The following is a 17,397-nucleotide window of genomic DNA, read 5'->3' as shown; positions in this document are numbered from 1 at the left end:
CTTGTCCTAGGTCACGGTTTCCTTCCACATAAAGCTTTGCAAAAACTGCATAAAAAGCGCTTGCAGGAACAAAAACATAATATTCCAGAAACACGCTTTGCCGGTCCGATCAGCTGTTCAAAACACTTCCTACGTTGGAATAGACGTCAGCGCGAACTTTTGCATTTCCGCCATTACCTGGCCGAAACCGGAAGTGACGTCATTTTCACGGAAATGTAGTCTTTTTTGCGATCAGGGCCTCAGGGCCTATACTGCTCTTTTTAAAAGTTATCTTTGACTTTATGACTTTCTGTGTTGTTTCTGGGATGCTTAGGACTCATATTGCACTGCTGGAAATAGTTTATTTTGATGCATATGCTGCTTTTTTGCAAATTTGCACTATAATATTTATTTTCGTTTTTCCTGCAGTGTATAAAAATTGGTGTATTTCAAAAATAAAACTATGAAGACACTCAAAATAAATTTCCTGTGGTGGGAAACTATTTTGTGCAACTTTTTTGTATTTACAGTTTTGAGGGATAAGCCTCTTAAATTTCTCTAACTACAAATATATGTTAAAAAATCAAAAACGATTTTCAATTTTTTTGTAGTTTATGTAATTACTATGCACTTAATGAATACATATTATTAAAATCTGGGCTATAATGGTTGTATTGATGTACATCAACTTGAAATGCTCCCAAAAATGGCTCCACAGCATGTAAAAATATAATATAAGCTCTGGCGGACTTGGTTCTATGGTAGGTCTTAAAGGGTTAAGTGATTGCTCCTTTTCTGCATACCGCATTTGACGAATGACGCATTATCTCTGCATGCTCAATTTCAGTGCTGCACTGATCTCGTTTGTCAATTCAGACAAACACTGAACCTTTTTTTTCCTAAATCCAGAAACTTTAGACATTTAACTGTTAAAAAAAATCCCCCAAGATATCTGCAATAAAAGTCAACAACCAGGATTTCCATGGTTTCTTCCATTCAAAATACGGAGCACCCTACTTGACTTCAGCTTATAATCATACTTGTCATACTTCCTGATGGGTATAAACATATTACCACATATTTTCTCATGACCCAAAAGGTCAATTGGCTCGTCCAAGTTAAACTCGCTACTTAGACTGATTTGACCTTTTCTATTATTAATATTTTGAGTTTCTTAAGCAAACGACTTAACACCATGCGCTATTCATTTTTTCTCTGCATTAGTTACAGATGCTTTTCACCTCTATATGTTAAATATTATATAAACGTGATGCAGAAGGAATAGTTCACAATGACAAATTGTAATATAAGACCGCCAAGCTCCCAGGGATTTAAGCCCATTTTAGCTTGTTTTGGTTTTCCAGCAACAGGCAACTGTTTTCAGGAGAGACTTATTGTATATTCCCTTTCCAGCACCAAACAGTAAACAGATAAAAGTAATAAATATCTTTTTTACCAGTTAAATATTTCAGTGCTTCCCTAGAAGGTGATGAAGACAAAAATACACCTGAAAATGGTTACATTTGTATACCTATACCGATAAACCATCGTAAATCCCAAAAAGTTGATTCTGTTCATCTGGACGTAGCGTCGTCAGTCCCTGAAGAATTCACTTGGATGAGTGACGAATCATTTCTCCCACTCAAAACGCTACGTCCAGATGAACAGAATCAACTTACCGGATTTATCCTTACTGGGGTGATTCAGCATGGATCAAGACAAACTATCTTAAAGTTAGGTAGTTTGAACATTTGCTTCGAATGAGAGCAAAAGAAAACAAACTCAGTGCTTCTTTTTTGCAAGTAGCATGTCTAAAAGTCTTCAGTTGAAAGATCTGTGCACCACATTTCAGAATCAGAGAACTTATGTAATAATATCTGCAATGTTGCATGACCACAGCTGTCAAATTAACCTGTCACTGTAGATGTGTTATGATATGTTATGTTTACCACAAGTGAGAATTGTGGTTTTCTTTAGCTTTGATAAAAAAAATAAAATAATACTAAACATGTTGTCTACACTACCTAGTTATTTAAACTAAGTAGGTAGGTAGTATTACCCAAACACTTTTATTTGTAGGCTTAGAGGACGGCGTAGCAACACAAACCTCCACGCAAATAAAAAGTGTGATCATAGGAATGTACCAAACCTGTCTGAACCCAGAGTTTGACTGGATTAGTTAATTTAGCGGGAGGATTACATCAGACAACTGTCAATGATTCTGATGTTAGGCACTTAAAAATGTTTTCCTTTATATGGATGGAAATCAGGTGTAATCCTCTCAGTAAATGAACTCACACGTTCTCTGCATGGGCTGTTAAACATGCTGATGTTCCAGATGTTGAACTGTTTTTATTACCTCATATCATCTAGGTGAATTGCTGCGAGGGAGCCAAACTGTCATTCAAGCTTCGCACAGCACACAGTTGTGTTGTGCCATCAAGTCTGACACATTAATTACACAACTGACAACATGTGTGACTCCCTGAGGACCGAGGCTGACACCAGATATCTTTATGTCCAACAACACACCGAGCGGTCCAGTTCAACAGCGGGGCATGTTGCTTTTACAGTGTCCCCTGGTAAAAATCGGCCAATATCACATTACATCTAAACTTTTCATTTTCAGATTCCTCACATTATCAAGCAGGATGCAGAGAACGCACAGAGCTAAGCCTGATATTTATTTCACCCCCCCCCCCCCCCCCCCCCTTATTATAAATCTGCACTTTTGCTGGAAGCAGGAGAGATCGTTTTCTAAAATAATTAAACAAACGCAGCCTGATAATCCAAATGAAGCCTTTTATGGGAAACGTGGAGAGAAGGGAGGAAAAGTAGGAAAACTCAAAACTGATGAGGAGGACAGGAGACAAGAAAGAAGGGAAGCTACCTCGATGGCCTGCGCCGTGACTCCATGCTCTTTGAGGATTTTGTTGAGCCCTGCAATCACAAAGAAAAACTTTATTAGTATTCTTTGCATGCACACAAAGATGTTTCTCAACAAGCTGTTAAAAACATTCATACACCAAATAAGGAAATCAGTTAAAGAGACGTTCGAATTATTAAAATGACGCTTCACAGTCATCCATGTAACCAGCTCAGCCTTGCTGGTAAATTTTAATCTTCTGAAATTTGGAAAATAATGGAGCCTTTGATTTTACAGATTACAGCAGAGCATAAATGTAAATCATAATTATTGTAGCTGTAGCAGAATCACAGACTGGTTAGAGAGGTCCGTGGGATGCATCCCAGTGAGAATCAGAAGAATGCTGCACACACAACAACTTGTCAATCACTAACTAAAGCACTACCTACTTTACCCTCTTATTTTCCTCTAATAGAGACCATAATTTACAAAATAAGCATTATGTTGTACTGAGTAAGACTTGAAACTAGTGGTTGAGGTCATAAACTCATCAGTAAAGTGTTTACTGTAGTCAGCAATCAAAATGGTAAATGACCTGTATTTGTATAGTGCTTTACGAGTCCCTAAGGACCCCAAAGCACTTTACACATCCAGTCATCCACCCATTCACACACACATTCACACACTGGTGATGGCAAGCTTCATTGTAGCCACAGCCACCCTGGGGCGCACTGACAGAGGCGAGGCTGCCGGACACCAGCACCACCGGACCCTCTGACCACCACCAGTAGGCAACGGGTGAAGTGTCTTGCCCAAGTACACAACGACCGAGACTGTTCAAGCCAGGGCTCGAACCGGCAACCTTCCGATTACAAGGCGAACTCCCAACTCTTGAGCCACGATCGCCCCGGCAAAAGAGTCGAGCATAATTTTCCTGTACACTTTTATATAACCAAATATCTTATATTTAGAGACAGCGTGTGCCTCTCACACATATCAGTACTGAGATATATGTTGTGTGATATCTGGACTTTATTTCTTTATTATTTAAAAGAAAATTGATGCTCGATGTAATTTAGAGATGTGTTATGGCATCATTTGCACTCCCCTCAGCGCTGTCCGCAGCACATGTAATAGGAGCAGCAACACAACTATTTGTGGAAACCGAGGAAAGAATGACTGCATCACTTCCCCTTTTACTATAATTTCAACATACCGCATGTAGATCTTTAAAGAAAACAATCCTGAAAATTCAGAATCAGCCAATCAGGCTTCAATCTGTGGAGTAGCTGAGGTAATGATACTAACAGAAAACTCCGACGACCTTCACCTCGACACGGCAGATCTTCTTACTGCTCAAATGAGACTGTAAACGCGTGCTCGAGCCAGCTGTCTCCAGTCCTGTGATGTTATACTGTCTAACAGGCAGTTAGAGTTTGAAATAGTTTTCATCCCTTTAGAAAATAAACACTCTGAAAGACAAAGATCTGATCACTGCTGCAGAGTGTGTATTATACCTTAGGAAGGGAAGGAGGGGGAAGTCTCTTATATGAAGCTGTGTAGCGCCATGTGAGAACAGCTTCACATGGCACCTTCATAGAGCAAAGCAGAGGAAGTGTGGCTGAAAGTGACCGGCTGTGTTTGGCTCCACTAAGCCTGGCCCGCCTCGCCCCCCCCCCACTCAGACCAGCTTGAGGAGGGGGGTCAGAGGGCACGTGGACTTATTCACTCTCCTGTGATGTTTGGGTCACATGTACACAGGAAGGGGCTGTTATCCGTCATCATCCATTATATCAGATTGGCTGGCTAACCATCAGTGTCAAGAGCACCACTGACCTTCCTGTATGAGCATTAGTCTGCTCTGCTCTCCTAACAGCCGACTGTCGCTGAGTGAAGAACTGACACTCTGTTAGAAATGTGAAACCTTTTCTCATGTTTCATATAATAGTCTAAAAGGTTTCTAAACAGGAGACTCAGGTTGAGATTGTGCTTGTCTGTTTATGATTTTTTTTAGAAAATCTTTATGCAAAAGTATCCTGGGCCATGATGGTACAGGAAACAGATGGAAACTCCAGACAGAGGACCTTCTTTCTACTCTGTTCGATTAAGTTTTATTTATACAGCGCCAAATCACAACAACAGTCACCTCAAGGTGCTTTACATTGTAAGGTAAGACCCCACAATAATACAAAGAAATCCCAGCAATCAAACGACTGCCTATGAGCAAGCACTTTGCTGACAGTGGGAAGGAAAAACTCCCTTTTAACAGGAAGAAACCTCCAGCAGGATCAGGCTCAGGGTTGGCGGCCATCTATAAGGCGACAGCTAACCACTGAGCCACCAAAACAGATATGTCAATAGTCAGGGCTAAGCATGACCTTTTGCTCCATTTTCCCATTACTACACCTTCTGCTGATGCACAAATACTACACACCAGTAGAATTAAAAACAACAGGTTCATAAAAATACACATTTAAGAAAAATAAAAAGTAGGACTAAATAAGATCGAGGGTAGAAAAACTGAACACAACAGAAAGCTTCACTTTCAGAGATCCTGGTTCCCCTAATAGCAGCTTCCACGTCCCCGTACCAGAGCATTTAACCGGGAAATTGCATTTTTATCACCGTGGAAGGCTTTCACTAGATCAACTGGTGATAAATGACATTAAAGCATCTGTGGGGAGGTTACTTAACTCTGGTCCAACGTTAAAACCTCCTAAATTCTTGGGAAATCAAACCTTACAGTTACAGTTATTATCTGGCATTTCAACATCCCACAGCATCAAATACCAACGTTCTGCCAGAAGTGGCTTGCATCCTTTGAGCTTGAATATACCAGCTGCAGCAATATTATACACAAAGGGAAAAAGTCCCCTTTGAAAGCAAAGATACGCCTCTGCAGCGTCCTTAAAAAATTATGCTTACCCAGTTTGTTTTAACATGACAACCTTTATGAGCATCCAGATGTGATGGGTTGGGAGTGAGCACTGTCTCTATGTTGCTACAACCTGGTGTGTTACATCACCAACACTAAAAGGACAAACAGCTTTGACAAAACAGTGTTATTTGACACCACAAGAGAGAGTTTAACCATTATTTGGTGAATCTGGAGATTCTAACAAGTATCTGTATTAATTGTGACATTGGGGGGCCGTGAATGCGTACGCATACATAGGCACAAACACAAACATATCAGACGATGGGGTATTTTCCCAGAACGGCCCGTTTGTTTTGATAAATGCTTTGCTTCCCTCCCCTCGATTCTACAGCCCAAATGTTCACATGAGTCAGTTGCCCAACTGAGGTGACACAAAGCAAATCCACCCCCCACTCTGTCTGCACTTTGGACTAAGTGCTTCAACATGTTGCAAGGGGCTCCAAAGCGCAGCAAGTCACCAGAGGAGGACAGAGATGAATGAGCGAGAAACGACCCAAAAGAGAGGGTTCAAAGACAAACGCAGAGCGTGAAGAGGGCTGAGTGTTTGTGCCGAGCGGTGCTGAGGGAGTTACCGCGCATCAGGGTCAGGAAAAGCCCAAGCGTTTCTTGAGGTAAAGGGACGCCAACACGGGACACGGAGCCACCAGCATGCAAGCGAAAAAGTCTTAATTAGAGACTGCCAGAGAGCTGTCGTTTATATTGTGCTGCAAAGACGGCGGTTAATTCATAGTTTTTGCTTCAAATTAGTCTGAATTGTTGTGCAGAGGATTTTATGAGCCACGAGATTTAAGTTAAACTGCAACCATCTGGGAGAGTAAAGGCGCTGCATTGAAGCCAGGGTCAGCAATAAGACAATAACTTTCACTGTGGTCACATTGATGTTTCTGCCTCTGAAAAACTCAAAGACATCATGATGTGTGACGAGTTCATGAATGGAGGGTCTGCAGGAGCACATTGGAGTAGCTTAACAGAATGAAAGAAGAAAATAATCTTAACAAGCAACAGTTTCCCAAAGTTAAAGACGTTAAGCTCCTAAACACGACACAATCCACATCCCATCTCCTTTGGGAACTTCCATCAGGGAGGAGGAGGAAGAAGCAAGGTAGTGGGTAAAGAGAAGGAGGAGGAGGAGGTGGGAATTAGAGTGGGGGGTCCTCCAGGCCCTGTTTCCAGATGAAAAACATCTGGGGAGGTTGACTTTACAAGCAGGCCATACAAATTAACCATCTGAGAAAGAGTGAGGCAGTAAGGGAGGAAGGGGGGGAGGGAGGGAAAAGACGTTGGGGGCTTGTAAAAGTCTGCGAAGGAGACAAAAACTTTTTCTATGACAAAGAAGAAAAAAACATTGAGCGTGGAAAGAGAAGAAGCAACAAGAGCCGCTTTTAGCCAAATCCTTCATTCATCGCATCCTACCTTCCTGAAAAGGTAGCCCGTACTCCATCGCCATGCCCCCCTCAGAGAGGAGAGCCGCCTCCTAAAAGACTCTCCTCGGTTCATCTCTGGAGAGCTCCCGCTGCCTCTCCCTGCTCTGTGTCCGGCAGTGAACTTCCCTCTAAGAAACCTCTCCCTTTTCTCTGACAGCAGAGGAGCAGAAGAAGAAGAAGGAAAGCAGAAAAAAAGGGCTCTATTTTGGGCCGTAGCCTGCAGCGGGCCACTACATGCTCGAGGTCGGGGCAGACTCCTCCACAGAGCTCCTCGTCCCGTTCCTTCTGTCCTCTGTGTGCTCTCCCTTCCCTCTCTTTCTCTGCCGTTGGCCACCCTCCCCCCTCCGCCTCGTTATCTCTCTCTTCCCCCCGCATTCAACTTTTCCCTCCCTCCCTCGCTCCCATGTCTCTTTCTCATCTTTGCATGGATCTAAATTGCTAAGCCTTTCCGTCTCTTTAGCCAAACATGTGGGAACTGATGCATGTTTGTAGACATAAACACACACAAGTCAGCTGAGTGGAGCTGCTCACTGCTGCACGTCCTAAGTCATAACCGTACAAATATAACCACGTGCCTTTTTTTGTGTGTCATCTTATCAACTTTCTCACACGAGAAGCTGAGGATCGAAGGCAGGGGGATCTGTCGGGGAAGTGAAATCAGAAAAAGAAGTAAAATGATGCAGCTTAAAAATTAATACTGATTAAAGAAAAACAGCCAAGATGTTCATAGCAGAAAAGAAAAACAAAGCTCAAGCAGAAACTGATGCAGGTCTTGTTGTCACAAGATAAATCTCTGTGATGCTCCAAGGCGATGAGGCGTGGCCAAACATCCGCCACACGTCACTGTGTAACCACACAGCAAATGCCCATGACAAGACAGCAGCAGCTGCACTTGCACACAAACAGACACTCGAGCACATACAGTCCACTCTGTACAGACATGTGATCATACAGTAAGCATAAAACAGCAACTCGTCTAATCACACACTTACGCCGAGGGTGTGATTCAGACTTTGGCCCTCGTTTAAGGTGCTGACCAAACTGTGCCGGACTGGGAAAAACTCACAAGACTTTTAAAAGACTGTCTCAAGTGACTGAAGGATAACATGGGAAACGCCAATATAAGCAGCCACACACACCATTCCCAAAAAGGCACACAGCTCTGTTTGTGTGTATTTTTGGTCCTTGTGGGGAAAGCGGGCACTCGGCTTTGGGTGGCAACTCTAAATTGGTTACTCGATCCTTCCTTTCTCAGACAAAATACAACTCGCAGGAAGTCGTGTTGGAGACAAATAGTGCCCAGTGAGTCCAAAGCAAACATGTACCACCCTTATTTTTGAGTGCTTTGTCAGAACATCAAAATTTATTGTTCTCAAGGAGTTGGCAAAAAGAACCAACAATCATATCAACTCTTCTGAAACTCTAACAATAACAAAAAAAAAATGTGTTTAAAATACATTACTACCCAATGCTACCTGTGGAGTCTGGGCTGAAAACCAGCATGTCCAAATACTCCAGCAGTCACAGACAAAAACGCAAGGTTTAAAAATACTGGAAGTTGTTCATATCTGCTAATGTAGCTGCAGCACTGAGCCCAGTGTTGCATGAATGCATAGACATTAGATGGTCACGCCTCAAAACTTCCATCCAGTCCACACACTGAGCCCCCAGACTGGAGGTTTGTGTCAAACAGTGTATGCAGTGAAAATTGAGGGTCTCCTTGTTTCACACGTCCTTACTGATTCATATTTAAAGCTTAGAGGGGGTGAAGGTGGCATAAGTCACACTTTTGTTGTTAAGTTGTGACCGTTCATCTCATTAACCCGGTAACCCAGAGTCTAACATCTCATGTGTAAATGAACCATGCCAGCACCTTGCATAAAACAATGCAAGCTACAGCTCCACACTTGATACTCAACACAATTTATTAAACAGATAATAATATTTATCTGATCCACAACTCATTTTATAAACTCACTTTAGCTGCAGATGCTTCAGTTACATTTTAAAAGAGTTTATACTACAGTAAACAGACAAAACCTTTTTAAAAATAGTTAGCGGGCCGTGCGGCTGCCTGTGCTGGGCTTATCTCGCTCACGCTGCGTAAGCTGAACATCACTCAGATGTCGTAGTGGAGATGAAGGATGCCAGAATTCACGTGCCACAGACACTTGTCTTTTCACTAAACACATCCACAATTTTTCCCCAAAATATTTCCATGTTATGTTACCATCTAGCTTTACTCCAGAATATTTCCAATGCAAATATTGAACTTTGTAACCTGCATCATATATTTTAATATAAATCGACTAATATTCAGTGATGCAGTATTATCGATAAAGCAACAACGTGATATATTAAGTAATTAAAATCATCTACAGCTTCAACATTAAATTGATTAAACACATTATTAAATCAGCAACTATGATTCAATAAAAGCACGGACGTGAGTCAGAAGAAAGTACTTTTACTTTACGTACTTTAAGTACAATTTGAAGCTCAAACTTGTACCATTCAGTAGAATTACGACTTTTTCTTAAGGGGCCATAGGCCTCTGCACGAGCCTCAAAAAATGCACGCCTGCTACGCTCCAGGTGCACAGGAGAAGGTGCAAACAGACTTTGCATTCCAGCACACTGCACTGGTCACATTAGCGTAACCCAAGTGCTTCTTGGCACAGGTTGCCAATCAACGGCCTTGCAGGTAACCGCTCTATGCAGTTTTTTGTTCTACTCCAGATGTACTCGTGTCAGTCCAGCAGCTAAACTGTCTGAATATATTCTTTTAAAGAAAATAAGGACTACTTGGATGTAGGGTCGAAGGATGTGTCATACAGACACCATCTTTGGTGTTACGGGGTTCGACGATAGATTTCAACTGGGTATTATTTAATGTTTCTGTTTTGATGAATCAAAGACAACCAAAAGCAACCAAGAGTCCACTTAGCTGTTTGGTACAGCAATGTGGCTTGATGCCTAGAAAAGAACTTCCTGTTTGATATGATTTAATGTTTGTGTTCTGAAAAGATAACGTGATATCATCTGGCGCAAATATGTGTTTTTGTTGTGGACGATGGATGTGAGATATTGTTTAAAAATATCTCATGAATGAGTGGGATTTTGATCTCAACAGGCCCTGCTGTGCATCAAGTGTAGACTTAATCTGGCTTTTCTGAAGTATTTATTATAATGAATGTCCTTCATGGCAGCTGGGAAACCATCCACTCATACTTTATACCTTTTCTACATCAAGTATGTCTGACCTCTCAGCCAAGGCTGCAGAGGCAGATCCATCAGCTCCTTCATTAGTCTAACCAAGCAAGAAGAATGGACCTGCGAAAAATCAGCAGGTAAACTCACCATGGTGTCTACATGTTTGAGAGGGAGGTCACTGCTCGGCGCCTGTTCAGAAACGACAAAAAGAGACAGACAGTGAGATCAACACCTGCCGATACGCTTCAAACAGTTGACTTCGTGAGATGTTATGTTGTGTCATCGGGTGTTTACGCTATGCTCAGAGCCATTCCTTGCCCTAATGTGGCCTGGAGTGGAGTAGAACTCCACCTTGAATGTGTGGGACCATCTATAATCCTTCTGTGCAAATATTTACACAAAGAGACAGGTCTGCTTCCATTAGCCAAGACCAGAGAGTCCAGCCGAGGAACTCTCTTTTTCAACACCATATACAGCTATGGAGAGAGAGAGAGTGTCAGGAAAGACAAAGGAGAGGAAAAAAGGGGCACTGTGGGACAAGAAACCAGAAGAAAGTGGTGGGAAGGGGTTGATGGACATGCTAAGAAAAAAAAAAACAAAAACACAGGAACAATCAGACAGATGAAGAAACAGGATTTGGGGTACAGAGAGGAAAAGATGGCAGAGAGGAGAAGAAGAAAACAGAGCAATCTGTGACGTCATGAGCTTGTGTGGGCTCCACTAACCTCAGACTAACACACACATGTGCATGGAACTAAATGAGGCCTAAAATGCATCATAGCATTTGAAGATCCACGCTGCTGTGGATTTTTATGCAGAGATGTTCATTACCTGACTGTTTCAACACCAGTAAAAAAGAAAAAAGAAAAAAGAAGAGTCCAAAGTTTCAATACTCTGCACTGAAAGTTGGGTTTGCTCATTTTTTCACATTTTTTCATGTTCTGGAGATCATGAGCCTGTTCGGACTTTAGACAGCATTAGGGTAAATAGCAGGAAGATCTGAACAATAATACTGGCAGTACCAGTTGCTGCATATCATTCTGCATCTCTCAATCCCTAAATGTCCTCTTTCTCTTCACTCCAAGTATGGAAAAATATCTTTTTAAATTCTCAAAACCATGGAAATAACCTAAAAAATACCCACACATTAATAATAATAATGGATTGGATTTATATAGCGCTTTTCAAGGCACCCAAAGCGCTTTACAATGCCACTATTCATTCACTCTCACATTCACACACTGGTGGAGGCAAGTAGGGCTGGGCGATATATCGAGTTTTTTAAAAAATATTGATATATTTTCATATGAGATATAAGATGTGACAATATCGTTTATATCGATATAGTCTATGTTACGTTATAATTATACTTGTGGAGCCGCAGGTTTGCCTCTCTTTCGTCCACTTATGTCTCTACGCAACGTTACTCGGCCTCGCCTCTCCTTCACTGAACACAACTCCGCCTCCCCCATAGCTTTACCTGCAGGCAATGACAAGATGAAAGCGGAAAATCTCCGTTAGCGAGTTACCTCGGATCGCCCCGTGCGTGGGGCTGGACGGTGTCAACGTGTTAGCGAGCTAACCGCGCTAACGACATGCAGCCAGGAGGGGCTGCACGGCCTAAAATCCTTTCATTTTCTCAAAAATCGACAGTGCGCCTTATGTATGAATTCTGGTTGTGCTTACTGACCGCGAACCGATTTTATGTGGTACACAGCGCTCAGCAATCTGTCAAAAAATGTTTTAATATGACTTTGCTAAGCTACGGAGCTGCACCGCTTGATGGAGCCGCCTCGCGGAGTGATAGTACTGTGCTTCAACGTAATATTACCGTACTGTGTGTGTATAAGGACCACAAATGGCACCTGTTCAGAGACCTGGTGCAGCTGTGAAATCTGTCTCTTTGTTATTACGCTCATGGTCTATTAGTTTACATTTTGACTGCACAATTGTGAGCTTTTCGTTATGCACAAAAACAACATTGTTTTCTTTTATTTATGGACCATGATTATTTAATAAATGCTGATAATTTATTTTTGAGTAATTTCTTCATGTACATCTACGCTGTATGTAAAGAAAATGCCCATTTGACATCTGGGACACAGTGTGACTAAGAACTCTCTTTTTGTTCTTAACTTATGGCTTTAAAAAAAAAAAAATCGAGATATATATCTTATATCGCCATCCAGCTAAAAAATATCGAGATATGAATTTTGGGTAATATGCCCAGCCCTAGAGGCAAGCTACGGTTGTAGCCACAGCTGCCCTGGGGCAGACTGACAGAAGCGAGGCTGCCATATCGCGCCATCGGCCCCTCTGGCCAACACCAGTAGGCAAGTAGGGTAAAGTGTCTTGCCCAAGGACACAACGACCAGGGCAGAGAGCCCGGGGATCGAACCGGCGACCTTCCGGTTACAGATACGCGTCCCAACCCCCTGAGCTAATGTCCTGTTTTTGGTAACAGAGCTGATACCAGAGAACAAAAAGCAATCTCCTCTCTGTAAATGCCATTAAAAGTCAAGAACGAGGAAAAATACAACTAATTCTCAGTGAATTACAATAAAAAGTCCAAAAATCCATCTTTGTCTGCCTCGTGCACAGATATAGATTCTCTTCATCACACCGAAGACACTCAAGTTTTATTGAAATTATATTTTTTAAATTTTTATATTTTTTTAACTATTGTAAAAATTAAATTGTGCAACATATGATTGCCGCGGTTCATTCTTTAATCCTGCTTGGTAGTGATCTCTGCAGAGTCCCACACAGAGAGCTGGGCTGCAACACCCAGGACGATCTGCTTCTGTAGAAACTTTCAGTGGAACATAAACAGCAAATGTAAACTGTTAATTACAGTCTGAGCGTGCAGGCCCTAGAATACAGACTCCAAACACTCAGACTAAACCGCCAAGCAGGGAGAGCACGAGAGACCTACAGTCACTGGAGTCTGCTCCAAACTGCAGCATTTATGACTGAAAGGGATTCAATTATCAGCATCGTGACTACATTTCTCTCTGTTGTACATGCAGACAGATGTTGTTTCTAAGAATGAAGGACAAGGAAACAGCAGGCTAATGTTTGAGATTCTAAATGCAGACTGTGGATTTCACTGCAAGGCCAAAATTTGCAGCCGCAGGCATTTTCACACAAATGGAGGCCATTGTGTGTAAACCCAGAAAAACACACAGAGACACAAACAATTCTCACAATGATATATTCGAACATGTGCATTTCCGCTTTGCAAGATTGCAGCCAGATGGCTGTTTTGCATCCATGTGCACGTCGTCGCTTAGAGATGCAAATAATTCAGAGAGCACGAGAAAGCCGGAGAAGTTTTGTATCAGCAAAACAGCCGACAGAGGAAGTGTTTGCCGTTTGTGTCAGTAATCTTCAAAAGAAGCATTTGAAGGGGGGCTTTGATACAGACATTACCATTTTTCTTTCTTAAATCAGGGCAATTCTTGCAGGCTGTGCACAATAAATGTCACAATTCTGAAACAAGAAACAGACCAAGCTTTCAGAAACTCCAAGACCCAAATGATTAAAAGCTTTAAATTAAACCTAAATTATCTGTCCCAGCTCGGAATTTCAGATTCAAGATCAAGAGGTCAAGTCTTCAAGCCCAGGACTGTGTACGTATTCACAGTGAAGGAAAGGCCAACCACTATCTTCTTTAAGACTAGATGTTTACCTGTGGTTCCTGGGTATTTAAAAGCAGAATTAGGAAATGGGCAAAACATTAAGCTTTCAGGCCCGTGTTCTGTGGAACCAGCTCCCAGTCCAGGACTCATCTTGTTGGGGTCTAGTTGTTTGGGGGGGGGGGTTTCTCTATAGGTGAGGTGACTGTTGTTGTGATTTGGCACTATACTAGTTTTATTTGCAGTCCTTATGTTGACATAGCAAGCTCTTAAGGCTGCAGCTTTAGTGCATCATGCTGTGTCATTCTGCCACATGTCTGTCAGCAGGAGCCTCTGCTGAATCAAGCCAAGCAACAAGTTGATCTGAAGCTCTCATTCGAGACGTGTTCGTATCGTTTCTTTTCTAAATCAAGAACAAAGCAGATGTAATAATTTTATTTATTTGAAGCTACAGTTTAAAACTTCAGGATCTGATTAAAGCAAGAAGCTGTGGAGGATAGTAATGCATACCAGAATCCTGAATCTACTTTATAGCGAGACAGTTGTGTTTCTCATTTTGAATCACATTGGCCCATGTGACAGGGGTGCAAACTTGCAGATTTTAACTCTTAGCTGGCCTCCCTGTGCACACCGAATGAATGTGCTGTGGTCTGACAGCACACAACCGCAGGGCAGACTGCAAAAAACTCTTCAAACATAATCGTGATTAAACATAATTACAACAGATGCGAGAATAAAGACGAGAGCAAAACAAACACTCCTCTGTGGCCAAGAGCTTTGCAGCACCTGCGAGGCCAGCGTAAACACAAACCTCACAAGTATGTTAGTGTGCCCTTCTAATCGTGCCTCATGTGCCATTTCCATACAACTATTAGTCTGAGAGTGAGCCTTTGAACTTAAAATCATTTTCATCATAGATATTCAGATTTTGTGCCTCCTTTGCGCATCTCTTGCTCAGAGCTGTGTCATCATCGTGAACAAAGTCAGCTGAGGCTCATGAGAGGGGCTAAATGCAGGCCGTTGCTCTCCCACAGATCTACAAAATATTTCAGCTTTGGCTTAAAAGGAAAACAAATTCAGTATGCCTGGTTTCAGAGTGAGGATATCTGGGAGGTTTCCCAGTGTCTTTGGTTAATAATAATGATAAAGATTAGTTCTAGAGCTGCTAACAGCTACATTCTGTCAACATTCATTGATCTACATGTCTCCAAACTGAACAACCTGTGTCACTTTTCTACTCCATGTTAGTTTAGAATACTTGTGCATCACCTATAACACTAAACCAAAGATTTGGCAGATTTTGCCAGAATGCCGACAGCTGACAAAAAAGTAGAAAGCTCGGCGTGATTAAACTGTTGTTTCATCCAAGGTCCTTTTATACTGACACGGTTCTTGTGGTCCAGATGGTTTCTATCAAGCATCGCAACCAAAATGAAAGACAGGCTGTAGGCTCAAAGTAAGTCAGGTGTTTGTATATTACAACAGTCAATTTAGACCTCAGACCTCCCCTTCCTCCTCCTGCTTTACTCACATTGCGGAGCAACGGTAGCTGCTATGGGAAAAGAAGCATTGTTATAAAATCTGCGGCCACTAACTACATGTTGGAGAAGTGATCTAATTTAGTTTCAAATCTGTGTTGCTTTAAATAGTTAGAGAAAGAAAGGTTTGATGCAGCACAGATGGGCAGACGCAAATTAAAGGAATCATAATAAAATGCTTTCTAATGTTATATAATTACATATATTCTGTTTCTGAATCATCTGTTCTTCCCATTTAATATCAGATCAGACTGCCTCACGGCTCGTAACGGCTTTGTTTTGGTGGTATAAGTAAAAGTTATTATACCTGAAATGAATCTCAGTGCAGAGGAGAACTCAATGGAAACATTAGGCCAGAGTTAAAGCAGAAAGTCTTTCTGTTCTCTGCAATGTTTACAGCACAGACTGTATATAGAAGATGGATGTAGCTATTGTGCCATCACCACATGGTTGGCTAGGTGTCACTGTGAAGCCTAGAGCTGAGTATTTTGTTGTTTGGAAGCCATATCTGCCAAATAGGATTGCAGGGACACAATAGACCATCATTTAGAAAATGAATATCATCTTCTATGGTAGAAGACTTGAAAATAAAGATTGAAATCATAAACTCATCAGTAAAGTCTTTAATAAGGTTGTAAATCTAGGGAGCCAATTTTCCCACAGATTTCTATACAGCTAGAGTCGCCCCCTGCTGGCTAGCAGAAAGAACACAAGTTTAACTGACACACCAACTTCTCTTTTTATATTGGAACACTGACTACTGATGTTTTGGCTCAAGTAGAAGTTAGCATCATGTTTTTGTCATCAAACGTTAATGCCATTTGACATTGCAAATCACTTCCAGAACACAATACTCTGCTTATTCACTAACAAATTCTGAGTGAAGGAGTCTTTTAACTTAGTTACTCCCGTTCGTCTGTCCTTGTAAAAAGTGTCACGCGAAAACATACAGATGATAAAAGACCATCGACTCAGCCACGTGTTCGTCTCCTCTGAGCGCAGCACACCGTCACCCAGAGCTCTATCTGCTCCGCCACTGTGCCATGTGCTCTTTTTCACATGAACACAGTGGCTCCTTTGACCAATTTACCAAATTATAGCCCGCTGCTTTAAGGAGAGCAGAGGTAGTGAGCACGCTGGGAGTTTCCTCCCATAAGGGGCAGGGAAGAACGTAGACAGTGAGCAAGAGCCTGTCGGGCAAATGACCCAGGGCTAAATATACAGCTATGCATCTTTGGAGCTCGAGACACAACCCATTTAGCCCGGCCCAGGCGGCTTAGTGTGGACAGAAGAGTGGTTAAGATCACCACTTTGGGTGTGTGAGTGTGGGTGTGAGACACAACGAGAGAGGGACGGCGTTTATACATATATATATATATATATATATACACACACATATATATACACATATACATATATACACATACATATATACACACATACACACATATACACACACATATATATATATACACACATACATATACACACATACATATATATATACATACATATACACATATATATTAGGGGTGCAACGATACACAAAATTCACGGTTCGGTTCGGTTCGATACTTTGGTGTCACGGTTCGATATTTTTTCGATACAAAAAAAATGTTCATGCCTTTTTAATTTGTCATTTATTAAAATTATAAATATATATTTTAACTCAAAAGTACAGTTTTTAAATTTAACCCTAACCCTTGTGCGTGTTTTTTATTTTGACAGCGAATGCGCACCTGCGGACCACTTATGTGCAGCCCTGGTTATTTAGCTCGTCATATTGCAGCCACAGAAATTCT

The 17,397-nt window shown here is 41.7% G+C and overlaps 1 protein-coding gene across 13 annotated transcripts in view; it reads right to left on the bottom strand.

Moving 5' to 3' along the window:
• tns1b (tensin 1b) overlaps positions 1-17,397 on the bottom strand; it is a 197,763-nt gene that overhangs the window by 62,451 nt on the left and 117,915 nt on the right. For all 13 annotated transcript variants that reach the window (XM_085374835.1, XM_085374837.1, XM_085374838.1 and 10 more), the window contains 2 exons: positions 10,567-10,608; positions 2,870-2,919 (listed from right to left, as the gene is read on the bottom strand). In XM_085374835.1, coding sequence (XP_085230961.1) covers positions 2,870-2,919; positions 10,567-10,608 — 92 coding nt within the window. The remainder of the gene's footprint in view (positions 1-2,869; positions 2,920-10,566; positions 10,609-17,397) is intronic.

This window comes from Diplotaxodon limnothrissa, linkage group LG16, assembly GCF_057381915.1.
Source record: "Diplotaxodon limnothrissa isolate DT_005_m linkage group LG16, D_limnothrissa_male_GT1.1, whole genome shotgun sequence".
Classification (NCBI taxonomy): Eukaryota; Metazoa; Chordata; class Actinopteri; order Cichliformes; family Cichlidae; genus Diplotaxodon; species Diplotaxodon limnothrissa.
This window is presented reverse-complemented; position numbering and strand designations above follow the sequence as displayed.